This window comes from Meriones unguiculatus, chromosome 12 (assembly GCF_030254825.1).
Source record: "Meriones unguiculatus strain TT.TT164.6M chromosome 12, Bangor_MerUng_6.1, whole genome shotgun sequence".
NCBI classification, from domain to species: domain Eukaryota; kingdom Metazoa; phylum Chordata; class Mammalia; order Rodentia; family Muridae; genus Meriones; species Meriones unguiculatus.
In genome coordinates, this window is record NC_083360.1 from 32,146,712 (window position 1) to 32,162,094 (window position 15,383).

The 15,383-nt window shown below is 44.1% G+C and overlaps 1 protein-coding gene across 1 annotated transcript in view; it reads left to right on the top strand.

The window, feature by feature from the left end:
• Morc2 (MORC family CW-type zinc finger 2) overlaps positions 1 to 15,383 on the top strand; it is a 47,978-nt gene extending 32,595 nt beyond the window's left edge. Inside the window, exons 14-26 of the mRNA XM_021652247.2 lie at positions 21 to 175; positions 333 to 461; positions 960 to 1,065; positions 1,724 to 1,856; positions 3,595 to 3,669; positions 3,757 to 4,131; positions 4,681 to 4,812; positions 5,177 to 5,231; positions 5,736 to 5,877; positions 6,008 to 6,232; positions 6,328 to 6,421; positions 8,274 to 8,462; positions 9,298 to 15,383. Coding sequence (XP_021507922.1) covers positions 21 to 175; positions 333 to 461; positions 960 to 1,065; positions 1,724 to 1,856; positions 3,595 to 3,669; positions 3,757 to 4,131; positions 4,681 to 4,812; positions 5,177 to 5,231; positions 5,736 to 5,877; positions 6,008 to 6,232; positions 6,328 to 6,421; positions 8,274 to 8,462; positions 9,298 to 9,366 — 1,879 coding nt within the window. The 3' untranslated portion in view covers positions 9,367 to 15,383. The remainder of the gene's footprint in view (positions 1 to 20; positions 176 to 332; positions 462 to 959; positions 1,066 to 1,723; positions 1,857 to 3,594; positions 3,670 to 3,756; positions 4,132 to 4,680; positions 4,813 to 5,176; positions 5,232 to 5,735; positions 5,878 to 6,007; positions 6,233 to 6,327; positions 6,422 to 8,273; positions 8,463 to 9,297) is intronic.

The following is a 15,383-nucleotide window of genomic DNA, read 5'->3' on the forward strand; positions in this document are numbered from 1 at the left end:
TGACCTCTTTGTCCTTGCAGGGCATGTGGAGGGGTTGTTGGAGTTGTTGATGTACCCTACTTGGTTTTGGAGCCTACGCATAACAAGCAGGACTTCGCTGATGCTAAGGAGTACCGGCATCTGCTGCGAGCAATGGGGGAGCACTTGGCACAGTACTGGAAGGACATTGCCATTGGTAATGTGGCCAGGCCACCAGCCCTCAGCCTCTCTTTTACCTTGAGCCTTAAGGTGCTGGTGTAACTTGAGAGGGTGAATTGAGTTAGGAAGATTGGTGTTATATTGCTACATGTCACAATTACTTTCATTGTAATATGTGGGCATTTGTCTTCTAGCTCAGCGTGGAATCATCAAATTTTGGGATGAGTTTGGCTACCTTTCTGCCAACTGGAACCAACCCCCATCCAGTGAACTGCGTTTCAAACGTCGGAGGGCTATGGAAATCCCAACCACTATCCAGTGTGGTGAGTTGAGTGGTGGGAACTCTTCTCCAGACTCCTGTCTTGGTACTCTTCTCTTTAGCCTTATGCTGGCCTTCTGACATGACTAACATTCATGAACTTGGTTCCACCAGGAACAGGATCTGTTTGGCAGTGGCTGTGTCAGCACAGTCTCAAGGCTGCGCTAGTTCCTCCTGTTTCTCTTAATGAGGTGGTCAGTCACCTCACCTTGGAGACACCTCGTACCACACCTGGGCAGGCTCAGTAGGTCTGATACCATGTTGTGTCTAGTGTGAGTAAATGACTGAGTCCTGAGGAAGGAAAAGCTGATAGCATCAAGATTCCATGATATTTTTATTCCTTGCTGTAATCACTGTCCATAAGGTGAATCACTGTTTTGTAATAATAGTGTGTTGAAAGTCCAGGATATCTTTGCCATAGGCCTAGCTATGAGGAGCCTGGGTTTCAGTAAATGTTGATAGGTGTGGCTGACCTGTTGGGAGGGATATTTTTGTCTTGCAGATTTGTGTCTGAAATGGAGGACCCTTCCCTTCCAACTCAGTTCAGTAGAAAAAGATTATCCTGATACCTGGGTTTGCTCTATGAACCCTGATCCTGAGCAGGACCGGTGAGTCTTACTTTATCAAAGATTGTAGATACTCTTCCCTCCTGTTGTAGTTTTCTTTCTGTTGCTGTGATAGACATCAGGACCAAAAGTAGTTTGGCTTACATTTCCAAGCATAGTCCGTCATTTAGAGAATGAAATTCAAGCAGAAACTTGCAGAAATTAAGCAGAAACTTGTAGAACCATGAAGAAAATCCTGTGTACTGGCTCAGTAACTCAGGCTCATACTTAGCCAGCTTTCTTATGTGGCCCAAGACCACCTGCATAGGGATATTGCCATCTGCCATAGATTGGACTCCCCACATCAATTAACAAGGCACAGGGCTTGCCCACAGGCCAATCTGATACAGGCAGTCCTCAGTCCAGGCTTCTTAGATGATTCTGTGCTCAGATGATTCTGTGTCAAATTAACAATGAAAGCTAACTCAGACATTCACCATGCCCACCACTGTGCCTCCACTCTTGGGGTATTTCTTGAGGTCAGTGTTTTCATAGCCTTACCTCTCGAGCTGCAACACATGGTATGTTTCCAGGAAGGAAGAATAAACATGTCCTGTCACACATACCATTTTTATATATTGGAAGGTCTGTGGTGGTTACAAGGCAGCAAGTCTCAGTCCTACTGGAGTCTTGTTTTGCCACCAGTCTCTTCCCTTTACAGCTGTGAAGCTTCTGAACAGAAGCAGAAGGTTCCCTTGGGGACATTAAAAAAGGATCCAAAGACACAGGAAGAAAAGCAGAAGCAGCTGACAGAGAAAATTCGCCAGCAGCAGGAAAAGCTAGAAGCTCTTCAGGTATGCGGTCATTGGCAAGCAGGCAAGGCCAACGTGTGTCAGCAGTCTGTCCACGATAGGCGCCTTCCTGTAGTGGCTTTTCTATGTCTTTGACCATGTGTTCCCACCAAGGTTTCCAACCCTGAATTCTTGGACCAAACACTTTTCTAGTGCACCTTGATGATTATTTCTTATGTATTCAAAGTGGTTCACTGCATTTAGAATGTATAAGCATTCCAGGTAATAAATATCTATCATAGAAGAAATCATCAGTAATTCAATAGTTTTATAAATTTTCCTGTTCTCCTCTTTTTCTCAACCCTGCCCCCACACCCCAGCATCAGGAATTAACCTAGGGCTTTGGATGTATTAGGCAGACACTACCACTGAGCTATATCCCTAACCTTTTTCTTGCTTTTTATTTTAGTTTATTTTTTTGGGGTCTCACTGAGATCAACTTAACTTTCCCTGGAGTAGCTAGGATTGCCAGGTGTAGCTCCCTTCAATTTTACATTAATACCTTCAAATAAAAATATTTATATAAAGTTTTAGTAGTCATAGGGAACCATTCTGTGTGTATTTATTATATGTATATATTATTTTTAGTACATCATAATTTCTTGATAATTTGTAAAATTGAAAAAAGAGTTTGTAAAATGATAAAGCTTTTTTTAAAAAAGATTCTTCTCAGGCTAGAGAGAGATGGCTCTGTAGTTAAGATCATGGCTGCTCTTTCAGAGGGCCCTAAGTTCAATTCCCAGCAACCGCCGCATAGTGGCTCACAACCATCTGCACTGGGATCTGATGCCCTCTTTTGGCTTTAGGCCAAAAGATAGAACACTCATGTATACATAAAATAAATAAATAAAATCTAAGAAAAGATTCTTCTTACTTCTTACTTCTACAAATCACTTTGTAGAAGTTATATTATTTTGTACTTTTTACCAGTATTTAGAAGAATATTATCTTTATATTTAAAATTTGATAAGCAAAGATCAATTTTAATTTTTCATTTGTTTATTTATTTGGTTTTGGTTTTTTGGAGACAGTTTTTCTATGTAGCCTTTGCTGTCCTAAAGTCACTCACTGAGATCCACCTACCTCAAGCTCACAGAGGTCTGCCTGCTTCTGCCTCCCGAATGCTGGGATCAAAGGCTTGCACCACCACACCCAGCTATTTTTTATTTTTAAGGTTGATCAAATTTTCATGTGTACTTAATGTTTCATGATTTCATATCTTTTAAAATGATTTATTTTTATTATTTTAAAACTGTGTTTGTCTGTGTGTGCGCATGCATACGAGAAATGTGAGTGCAGGTGTCTGTGGATTCCAGAAGAGGGCATCAGAATCCTGCTGTGGGTGACAGACCTGAACTCTGATCCCCTACAAGACTAGTCTGCACTCTTACCTAATGAGCCATCTCTGCAGCCCCCAATTTCATATTTTTTACAGAAGTATTTTTCTTCGTTCTATGTCTGTGCAGTGCACTATACTTACTAACTGGAAGTGTCTTAGGCATGTTGATCCCTTTTCTGGCTTCATGAGAGCTTTCCTGAACCAGTCCTTTCCTCAGTCTCTCAGTTGTTGAATCAGTCAAATAGGTACCCCTTTTTGGTGTGTATTGCCTTTCTAGTGTTAATAAAAAGCTTTCAGACATAGAACTAACTGTTCACTGTCCCAGCCACATAGTGAGAGTTCAAAAGATGTTATTTCATTAAACCAAGGTGTGCAAACAATTTCATCATTCTGTTTTTGTAGAAAACCACACCTATCCGTTCACAAGCTGACCTGAAGAAATTACCCTTAGAAGTGACTACCAGACCTTCTACTGAAGTAAAGCCCAGGGATATAAGGGAGGTGGGTCTCTTCTGGTGTCTTAAGCTAGGATCAATGTTCCCATTGTCTGTGGGCTTTTTTTAGGAACCTGTGCGGAGACCTCAGCGTCCTCGGTCACCCCCTTTACCTGCAGTGATCAAGAATGCTCCTAGCAGACCCCCTTCTATTCAAACTCCCAGACCAACTAGCCAACTTCGAAAGACTTCTGTTATCAGCCCTCCAAAGCCACCTGTGCCAGCGACCCGAGGAGAAACTAGCACTTCCAGGCTACTCCAGCCAGCTGAGGCACCTAGAAAGCCTGCAAACCCTCCCATCAAGACTGCACCACGGCCCACCCCTCCTGTGCAGCCATCACCATCTCTACTCCCCAGTTCCAAGAACCTTCGGGAGGTTCCTGCTCAAAAAGCCATCAAGACTCCAGTGGTCAAGAAGCCAGAGCCACCTGTTAAACAGTCTGTGGTGAGATGCTTTTCCTCCTCCCTGTTCCAGCTCATTAGTAGTGCTGTAGGGGGGAAAAAGGGGTGTGCTGGGGGAGTCCAGGATCACTGAATCTTAAAGCCTTTCTGATGCCTCTGAAGAGGAGAAGCCTACATAGCTGAAGCGACTCGTTCAGAACTAAAACAGTACTTTTTTTTTTGCCCAGGGAGCTCTTCATTTCCACATAGCAGTCCCAACCTTGGTTTGCTGCAAACTTGAGTCATCACCACTGGCTTCTCACAATGTGGGCATAGTTTTAACTCGGTGACAGATGGTTTTGGTGGGTCATTGTGTGCCAAGGTGTTCTGAGCTGGCTGACCAAGCAGGGAGGAAACTGAGAGGCTTCTGTGACAGCTATTGTCAAAAGTCCTCGTAGTGTAAAGCACCAGGAGGTTGCTTATATGTGTGTTGAGTGATTCCAAGTAGGGATTAACCTAAGCTCCTCTGAATAGTTCCTTTAGGTTACATAAAATCTTCATGCATCTTGGGAGCTGAACAGGATCCTTTCATGTTCCTACTCTTCTACTCTAGGCAACCTCAGGTCGGAAGCGGAGTATTGCAGTCTCTGACGAGGAAGATGCTGAAGAAGAAGCTGAAAGGAGGAAAGAGAGATGCAAGCGGGGCAAGTTTGCTGTGAAGGAGGAAAAGAAGGAAGCAAATGAGGTGGGTGGTCACATGAGGTTTAGAGGGATGGCCTTTCTGAGGCCTATGCAGCTCCCATTGTGTTCCTGACCTGAGGCTTTGAGCCTAGCTGATCTCTCAAGGGCTGTTATTACACAGATGATTAGAAATAGGGGCCAGGTAGTATCTTGAGGCTGATTATAGACTGGTATGTACTGGTGTACATCTAGGTGCTAGAATCACTTGAAATGTGTTCCTTGCCTGCTGTTGTGTTTATAAAAGTGGGAGAAGGGACAGTATAAGAAAACATGAATTTTATAGCTGATGACTATGGGTGGCCAGTAACACAAAAGTCTACTTTTTAGGGGCCATTGAAGAAGTTTCTAATAGACTGTTCTCCTTGCAGCTCTCAGACAGCGCTGGGGAAGATGACCCAGCTGAAATCAAGAAGGCTCAGAAAGGCAAGTTTGGGGAGATCCCTGTTGTCCTGTTACAGAGATGGAAATGGAACCTTCATTGTCAGCAGTTTCCTCCTAAAGTTAACAGCTTCCTGGGCTTGAGCTCTCGCTTAGTTAGTCCAGCTGTCTCTTCATGATGTTTTGTTTCATTTGTGGTCCTAGATATTTTGAGCAGACAATCATTTTATAGTCTAGTTTGGCCTTGAACTTGTAAACCTCTGGCTCAAGTCTCTACATGCTGGGATTAAAGGCATGTGCCACCATGCCTGAACTGTGATTTTTTTTTTTTTTGTATTGTTTTGTTTTTAACATTAATTCTTTAGTGTTTGCCCTTGTCAAGTCATTCATACTGTGTCTTGGCTTCATGACAGATGGAAGAATCAGCATTGCTAAACTTCAGTGTGTACATCTAGGCATCCATCTGGAGAGTACTTTTTACAAACAGCTCTGGTTGAGTTGGGAGCACTGATATAGTTCTCTGATTCTTATTTGTGTCTGAATTCTTAGATAAAGGACTGCATGTAGAGGTACGTGTGAACCGGGAGTGGTACACAGGCCGTGTCACAGCTGTGGAGATGGGCAAAAATGTGGTTCGGTGGAAAGTGAAATTTGACTACGTGCCCACAGACACAACACCAAGAGATCGCTGGTAATGCCCTCCTTTGGAAGATGAGAATAACAGAAGTTAGCTAGCTCAAAGAGAGGACGTATCCCCATGTTCCCTCCTGGCATCCTGTTAGGAGCCTAGGACAGACATAACAAGCTCTGTGTCCCTGTAGGGTGGAGAAAGGCAGTGAGGATGTACGACTGATGAAGCCACCTTCTCCAGAGCATCAGAGCCCGGACACGCAGCAAGAAGGTGGCGAGGAAGAGGAAGCTGTGGTTGCTCAGCAGGCGGTAGCCTTGCCAGAGCCCTCTACCTCTGATGGTCTTGCCATTGAGCCTGACACCACTGCCCCCAGTACCAACCATGAGACTATTGACCTCCTGGTCCAGATTCTTCGGTTTGTGTTTCTTTATCTGTTCCCTTGGGACTAAACATAGTTCTTACTCTTTCCATGCTAGTCTGAGTTTCTGTCCTCCTTTCCTTTCTACTTAGGAATTGTTTGCGGTATTTTTTGCCTCCAAGTTTCCCCATCTCCAAGAAGGAACTGAGTTCTATGAGTTCAGAAGAATTGTTATCTTTTCCTCTGGTGAGTCTGGCCTGTCTTTTGGTTTTTATACCCAGTTGTCCCTACATGCTTTTACTACCATCTCATCAGCTTCCCCTCTTACTGAGAGAAGATTTGAATAGAGAGGACTTGTATGTAGAAAAGAAAAGACAGCTTCACTCCTTGAGACTGCTTTACAGATTTAGGACGTTTTCAAGCCTGTCCTGGATAACGTTAATGAAATTGGACTTAATATACCAAAAATGTGAGACTTGTAGAGAGGTAGAGAGATGCTGATGACATGTAGAGATGACGAGGACTCAAGTAGCCCATTGCACATTCCACCATCTTCAGATTTGCTAGAGGTGGAACTGCTGCTTCTGGGTAGCCGGCCATGAGGCTGAGAGAAGTGAGCATTATGGCAGAAAGTCTTGGCAGGTTGGCTAGAGAAGGAAAATACTTCTCTAAAAACCTAACCAACCAACCAGTTAAATAGAACCCACTAGGCTTTCAATAAGTGCCTGCATTTGTAAGTACAGGGGACTGTCTGAAGTGGCCAGGAAGCTTTTGTGAACAGCGAAAGGCTGAAAGTGTTGGGAATATGCTACATCTTGAGATTTAGTCATAGCTTCATTTTTATGTAGGAAATGATTGGAGCTAAAGGAATTGGTGATCTCAACTATGCCAAGGTCCAGCTAGCCAATAATAATGTCTTTGTAGACTGTATGGTGCCTGATCACTCTATAGCTCTGCAATTATAGTATGAAAGTAGTCAGCGGTGATCCATCAAGGAGTAAATCTTCATTTATAGAAATATGCTGCCCTTGCCTTTACATCTTTAGTAGCATGAGTCCTTCCACGTTCTTGTCGCACACTGAGCGAGCTCAGGCTTTGGCTTTTGCCCTTGTTTAGCCTGGCTCTCCCGAGGCCCTAGGAGAACAAACATCTTTCAGTTCGATTTGTTACTTTTGGCATGGATTTGTGAAATTCAAAGCCAGGGTACAGCAGGACCTTAGCAGTAGGCACTATCGCTCAGCCCAAAACAGAATCAGTGTGACTGTCTGAGTCTAAAAATAATATCTCCGCTGCTTTTCGTAAAAGTAGTTACCAGTACTAGTGCACATCTTTGATCTTCTCGTTGCAGTTGCTAAAGCCAAACTTTCAATTTTGTTCATTTTTGTCATGAGTGTGTATGTAAATAGTGTTCTCTGGTAATTTCACAATTAAAAGTTTAACATAGTTGTCTTCAAGATATTTGTATTTGATTTAAAATTTATTTTGTGCAGCTAAGGTATTTTTATGTAGAATGTGAAGTTTCTCTTGCCATCCTGGCGTGAGATGATAGTCTAGAGTGCAAGGCAACATAGTGGTCCTCAAAGCAGCAGCTTATGCAACCTCGTAGAAGCAGATGAGTGCTGGAGTTTAGACTTCAGTGGGCAGCGGGGCCTGTGGTGGGTCTGCCCGTGAAGATGACTCTTCTCAGTGAGTAGACTTTACTGAGCAGACTATACTGGGATACTACTTCATAGTAAAGCTCTGTTGCTGTACAACTCTTTACTATACAAATCTGGAGATATGTGCTGTTGGTAGGTGCTTGGTAGATCTTTGGTCTTTAACACTGTTGGATATGAAAGTCCTATTATGGGGTTAGAAAGGTGTGATTGAGCTGGGAGAATGATCCCACAGCCCTTTTATTGCCATGGGACGGGTAAGACTTCTTCCACTTTCCTAAGCACTTGGGTGAGTGCATATCCTTGTGGTATCCCCAAAGGACTGTTGCTAAGATCTCTTTACTCTGGTTCTAGAAGACTGCTTTCTCCTTGCACTGAAATAAAACCAGGTGTTCTGTGAATTCATTGCTCTACTGTCCTCACCATCATGTTTTCTTCCACAGAAAGAATACTTCAAGCAGTATGAGGTGGGGCTCCAGAATCTGTGCCATTCCTACCAAAGCCGTGCTGACTCACGGGCAAAAGCCTCAGAGGAGAACCTGCGCAATTCTGAGAAAAAGCTTCGTGAGACAGAGGAGAAGTTACAGAAATTGAGGACCAACATTGTAGCACTCCTGCAAAAAGTGCAGGAGGTGAGCCAGGAGCCCTCTCATAGAAGCTAGACCTACTGGTCTCAGGGAGGAGGCTGGACTTCCCACAGGACTCCATCCATTCCCAGGAATCTGAGTTTCAAACCCTGGCTACTCAAAGAGTCCTAACCAGAGGACTTGAAGTGATAGAACTGCCTGTGCCTTGTGAGGTCCCAACCAGACCTCACAGACCGTATAGTTTGCTTTGAGAATCCTTCAAGCCATAGGCAAAATTCTTGCTTATCTAAATGCTGTCCCAGGTGGGGCTGAGTAGTCAAGAAGTGGGATGTTGCCCCTTAGGGGTCTGGTATAGCTTTCTTCTACACAGTAGACACTGAGAGACTAATTGATCTCTGGGGACAGGCTCCTGGAGGAGCTAGAGCTATTAATGGGGTTAGTACGGTGAGGTAAATAATGAGACTGAATCCTGGGGGAAGCCATTTAACTAGGGTACTCAAGGTAGACTTTGAAGATATTTACACTAAGACTGGAAGCTGCCTAAGCTGTAGTGGTAGGGAGTTGTGGACAGTAGGAGAGGCAGAACCCCTAAGTATGGGATTGGAGCCCAAGAGTAGAAAGTCACTGGAAGGGTGTGGCATAGTCCAGTTTTTAATATAACACACTAGTTAGTTGAAGGGGTGCAAGGTAGAACCAGGGACCCTGATAAGAAAGCTCTCATACTTTTGAGTGATGACAAAACATTACAGATTTAGAAGCAGGATAGAAACAAGAAACAAGCTGATAGCTTGGGAGAAGATAACAGGGAGGGATTTTGGCTCAGCCCCACTTCCCAGCCTGTTTTCCTGCCCCATCTGACCCCTACCCCACTCTATTCCAGGACATAGACATCAACACAGATGATGAGCTGGATGCCTACATTGAGGACCTCATCACCAAAGGGGACTGAAGAACTAGGAATTGGATCAGCTCCTCTGTACACCTGCCCCTCAACACAGCAGCTTCTGGGGAGGGGGATTTCATTTGTGAATTGGTGGACTTAATCTTGGTTTGACTAATGTGGGACATTTGTGCTTTGGGAAGGAGGTTCTTTGAATCTTCCTCCCTAAGTTTACATAAATATTTATTTTTGAAAAGAGAAGAGGTTAATGCCTGCTATGAGACCATACTTTTTTGTGTGTGACTCTTGAGGAAAGGGCATAGAGTCAGAGCCAGTCATCTCCTGGCACCTCAAGATAGGATGAAGCAAGCACCATCTTGAAGTTGGAGAGGCTTCAGGGCCAGGGTGATTTTACTCCTATAGCATCAACAACGGGATATGAAAGATATATGGTCCCAGGGACTCAGATCTACAAGACTCTCAAGGGAGTGATCAAAGCAGTCACAGTATCAAAAAGACTCTCCTTGTAACAGATCTCCCAATGTCCAGTCAGGGCTATGAAGGTCTGTAGGATGCCTAAGCAACTGTCAGTCATCCTGGATGTGGAAGTATCCAGACAGCTTGGAGATGATTGTCGATGCTCACATTTCCCAATGTACCACCTACTTTGTTACCGAAGGAGCCATTTCCTGAGTCAACCACACTGTCCAAGCTCAAGCTGGGCTGGATAGCACTCTGAATGTTGAACTCCGAAGATTCTCAGGGTGTGCAGGTATGAAAGAGCTCTCTGGAGGAGGAGGCTTCCTCAGTGGTGCTAGTTCCTGGAGAGCCTTTGCTGCTGTTTTTCTACTATGTACTCTGTGGGCTCCAGAGACCCCTGCACCTCCCATGCTCTGAACAGTGAGGAGGAGGGACCATGTGCTTCAGACAGCTACTCAGAGCCAGAAAGACAAGAGCTTCATCTGATGGCCTTTGGAAGAATTCTGGTTCCAGTTCAACCAACTCTTCACATAAAGATTGACTTTATACTCTTGATGCAAACCACCTTGGGAATTCTTTTTTCACCATCTACCCAAGCCAAGACTGCCACCTTGTGTCCCATGGTGTCTGCAGAAGATGGGGAAGTGGTGGGGAGGGAGCTGTGCACATGTGGCTAGAAGTGCCTGCTTGGGTTCTAGGCTACCCCAGAATATTCCATCAGGCAATCCCTGATGCAGGGTTGTTTGGGGGGAATGTCATTAGGAATATCATTCAGAAGTGATTCTCCTCTGGAACATTCTCCAGTAGACGGGTTTCCTGAGTTTTGGTGCACATTGCCGCCACCCCCCCCCCCCAATGCAACTTTCTGTTGACCTTATTCAGGCAGTATGTGTTTTTTTGTCGGTAAACCCACTATATAAAAGGAAATTGGTCCTGCATTTTTATTGGCAGGTAATACTCATTTTTTTTTTTTTTTTTTACTTACACATGTAATCAAAATGTGTTACTATAAATTTCTACTGGTGAGAGACTCCTGCGTTCAGTACATTCTTGGTGAAATACAAGACCTTTGTCTTCATTCTTTTGCATCTCCACTGTTTATTGTTTTTAACTTCACTTTCTTAATTTAGAGACAGAAAAACTGCATTTCCTGGACGCTTTAACTTTCTAGATGTGCTAAACCCAACTTCAGCTTTTCTGCATGCTGCCCATTCCTCAGGCAGGCAGTGATCCTACTATTGTGATAAGATAAAATGTAGGGTCTTTCCTGGGAATATCATGGAATAGCTGATGTTGGAACGAGTTAATAAGGCATCCAGTGCCTCTAAAGAAAGGTGTGAGGATTTAAGATCCTAAGTGACAAGTGAACATGGTAAGAATCCAAATACCACAAAAGGCTGAGCATGAAAAGGCTGTCTGCTACCTGGTTCCAGGTTCTTCCTGGAGAGCAGAGTATTCATCTTGGCCAGCTGGCTACACACCTGCCTCTTGGGCTTCCTTATATATTTTTTTTTTACCACGTGCATCATATTATTTGAGAATCGCCGGTATAGGTCTACTTTGTTCTGAGCCATCACAGGGCATTTCATTATCTTGAGTGCATTGTCATGCAACAATCTAAATACTTGTGGTATGTGTATGCCTTCATCCATTACATCTGTATAGAGGTTAAATTCCAGAAAGGACTATCAGACACATTCTCATTCTGTGCCCAGTAACTTATAGTTTCAACTCATTAACTGTGGCTATCTCCAATCCTAACTTTTCACTAAGGTTTAGTTTTAGTGTGACTGAGCATTTTCATTGGCTTGCCGGGTTTCTGGCTTTTTTTTTGTTGTTGCAGAGGTATATATAGTTCTGAATCTTAGGTCCAGGGTTCTTTTTGTAGATTGTGAGTTTGCAAAATGCTCAGGAAAATAAGTAGGATTTAGAATTTCCAACTCCATTTGGGAATAAATTGCTGTCTGCTACCAGATCAGGACAAGAACACAACACTTGTTTTCCAAGGATTAGTACTGGCTAGGGAGGGAGACTTCTGGTTTCTTTTCATCTAACTGAGAGATACTGTGCAGGCTCATGTTTTTGATGTTCAGATGCAGTGACTGCCTGATAGTTTGCACCTTTAGGGATCAGTAATAAGTTAACCGTGATACAACTTCAGATTTGCCATTTACACAGAATCCAAGTTTGACTTGAGTGTTTTGTGCCTCCACTGGCTAGTTGACTTCTGTTTGGAAGATCATCCAACAGAACTGTGTAGTGGGAATTCTGGAATTTTAATTTAAAAACAGAAATAGAAGAATGTTTTTGTTTTAATCCCAGGTGTGGAAATATGGGGCTGCTTTGGACTGTCTATGATTTGCCTTGTGTTCTAGCAGATAAGTTACTGCATCTTATGTCTGGGATTCTGGGAACTTCTTGGTGGTATAATGCTAGAGCCCCAATAGGTATGGTTGATGGCTGTTGATCATTTGGGCGAGGAGGGCATTGTTAGTAGTCTTGCCCAAAGAAAAAACAAACTAGATTCAGAGATCTCCCACCCCCATCATTCTATCTAGTGATGTGGGTGAAACCAGGGAGTGATAAAGGGTGGGGAAAAGAACCCACAAAGTAGCAAAGACCAGGTACAGGGTTGGGTGAGCCTGAGAATTGTAGTGCATGGTTCTGGACTGGAGGTGGAACCTCAGGGCTCCTTGTTGAACAGCCATGTTGTACTTGTTTCTCAGAGCAGCTGCAGAGCCAGCTCTACCCAGCAGGCAGAGCTCCAAAAGGTTCTGCCCTCAGACTGCCAGTCCCCCTGCACTCCTTGAGGAACTGTCTCCACAGTGAACAGGGATGGTAAGGCGAGGTGTTGCCAGGCCTGCCCTTCAGTCTTAGCCTTTTCAGTAGCCTGCCAGGTGCCAGGGCCACTGCTGGGTTCAGCAGAAACTTCCTTCTTGCTAGGAAGGCAGACAAGTCACCACTCTAGCCACTTGTTCCTTCTCTAAAAGCCTTGCATGGCAGATCATCCGGTGGAATAGCCACAAGAACAGGTTCCCACCTGGAATTCAGACAGTGCTTCTAAAAAGCCAGTAAGTCTGGAGCTATGGGTTGGAGTGTGTGTGTGCTGGGGGTGAAACCTCTTGCTGTCTTGATCCCCAGTATTTGCTTACAGGATTCTGTTTCCCATGCTGACCTTCAGCGGTTTACTGCCCACATAGGGGCATGCTTTTCCTAGGACTGCCATCATGGCCTTCTATTTAGCCAGCCTCATCAGTATCCCTGGGCTTCCATGCAGCTTCTGCCAGACCTGTACCATTTTTAGGGCATTCATCCTCAGCAGTTGCTTGCTAATACCTAGAAGGTGGGGTCCACAAAGAGCCTATGAACTTGTGTCCTCTAGACCTTTCTGGAATGCTTCCAGGATTTTCAGGGTCCCTTGCAGCCCCCACTTCTAGAGCTGTTGCCAGCTCTGTAATGCTACTGTGACTTGGCTGTCTTTCCTGCCCTTGTTCAGCTCTAGGTTCCTGGCGCCTCTCCCAGGTGCCTCACCAGTTGTTTGGTCACTAGATGACTTGAGGTGCTTCACTGGGCCCTGGAGTGTGGACCAACAGTTAAAAGGGGGTTCTTTCTTAGTTCCTTGTGCTACTACAGCACCACAAATGCCTAAGGGTTGATTAGAAACCCTCACCCAGCCCAGAAGACACAGCATCCCAGTGCCCGTCTTTCTGGAGGTGACTGTGCTCAGTCCTGTGGGGCACTGGCCTTCTAGCAGACGGCCAGTGTTGGGAGGGCACTGCCCCTACCCAGGCAACAACTGTGCAAGGTTGCACAGGTGACATCATGCAGGAAGGTTGTCCTGAGGGGCTCCTCAGACCCTGGCTTACCGTAAAAGTGAGTAACTGTCAAAGAGTTATTTTCTATGTGTGAATGTTGTGCCTTCGTGTATGTCTGTGCAATCACATAAGTGCACGGTTCCCTCGGAAGCTAGAAGAGGGCAATGAAACTGGAGTTGCAGGCGTTTGTGAGCCTTCTGTAGGTGCTGAAAACCAAAGCCTGAGTCCTGCCCATGAGCAGCAGGAGCTCTTAACTGTAGAGCCATGGACTTCACTCTCCTGGTTCTTGTTTGTTTGTTTGTTTAGCTTTTTGTAGAGGATCACTACTGGTAACACTTTGCACAGATAACCTATTCGGGAGCTCTTGTTTCTGCAAGGTGAAGGGCATGGGCAGGGCCTGCATGTGTTCACCTTGCCTTGAAGGGCCAGTCTGTGTACAGGCTTACCAGCCGCCTTTATCACTTATTTGTGTGCATTGGTGTTTTGTCTGCATGTATGTCTTAGTGGGCAGCAGATCCTCTGCAACTGGAATAACAGTTGTGAGCTGTCATGTGGGTGCTGGGAATTGAACTCGGATTCTCTGAAGAGTAGCCAGTGCTCTTACTCACTGAGCCATCTCCAGCCCTACATTAGTACTTTTTAAACTTGAGTTTTCTTTATTTTTCTTAGTTCTTGGTATATTCTAGATAATAATGCTGCCAAGTGTACAGCTGACTGTTTTCACCCATTCTGTATAAGCTTACCTATTTCCTTCGTTATATAGAATCCTCTGAGTTTCCGTTGGAGCCATTGTTTCCTTATTTCCTCACTGACTGCGACATTACTCAGAAGGTTCTCAACTACATTGTGAAATGTTTTCTGCAGTTTTTTTAGGTCATACATTAAGGTCTCTGATCTTTTTGGAGATGGTTTTTTTCTCATCACAAGAGACAAGGATCATTCTTGTATATGTAGCTATCAAGTTTTCCAGCACTGTTGGTTGAAGAAGCTTTTTTCCAATGTGTATTTTTGGCTTCATGTCAATAAGCAGTTGCTGTAGCTGCATCTATTTGCCTGGATTTTCTGTTCTGTTCCAAGGGTCTACACACATTTCTGTGCCAGTACCATGCTGATTTTGTTACTGTGGATTTGTAATCTAACTTAAAATCAGGTATAGAGATTTCTCCATTACTCTTACTTTTATTTAACCTTGTCTATGTGAGGTATTTTGTGTTTCCAGATGAATTTTAAGAGCTCTATGAAGAATGTATTCAAATTTGGATGAGATTGCATTGCAACCTAAGGAGGTTGCTTTTGGTTAAATAACCATTTTCACAATATTAATTCTTCCAAACCATGAGCACGAGAAGTCTTTTCATCTTGTAGTGTCTTCCTCTCTTTATTCAGTGTTGTAAAGTTTTCACTGTAGAGGTATTTTACTTTTTGGTTTATTCTGAGGTACTATTTGGTAGTGGCAACAGGTGGCGGTTGTGAATGGATTTCTCTGATTTATTTTTTAGTATGTGTGGTGGTTTGAATGGCCCTGATAGGTTCATATGTTTGAATGCTTGGTTGGGAGTTGGGGGGAAGATCTGGGAATGGCTTGGGCTTTTGAAACCTCAAAGCCCAACCCTTAATGACATACCTCCTCCAACAAGGCCACACCTCCTTATCCTTCCTAAACAGTTCCAGCCAACTGGGTACCAAGATGTGAGCTCCCAGCAATTCCTGCTGCCAGGCTTTTGTTCTGCTATCATAGACTCTAAACTTCTAAAACTGTAATCCCAAAATTAAATGTTTTTTTAAATACTC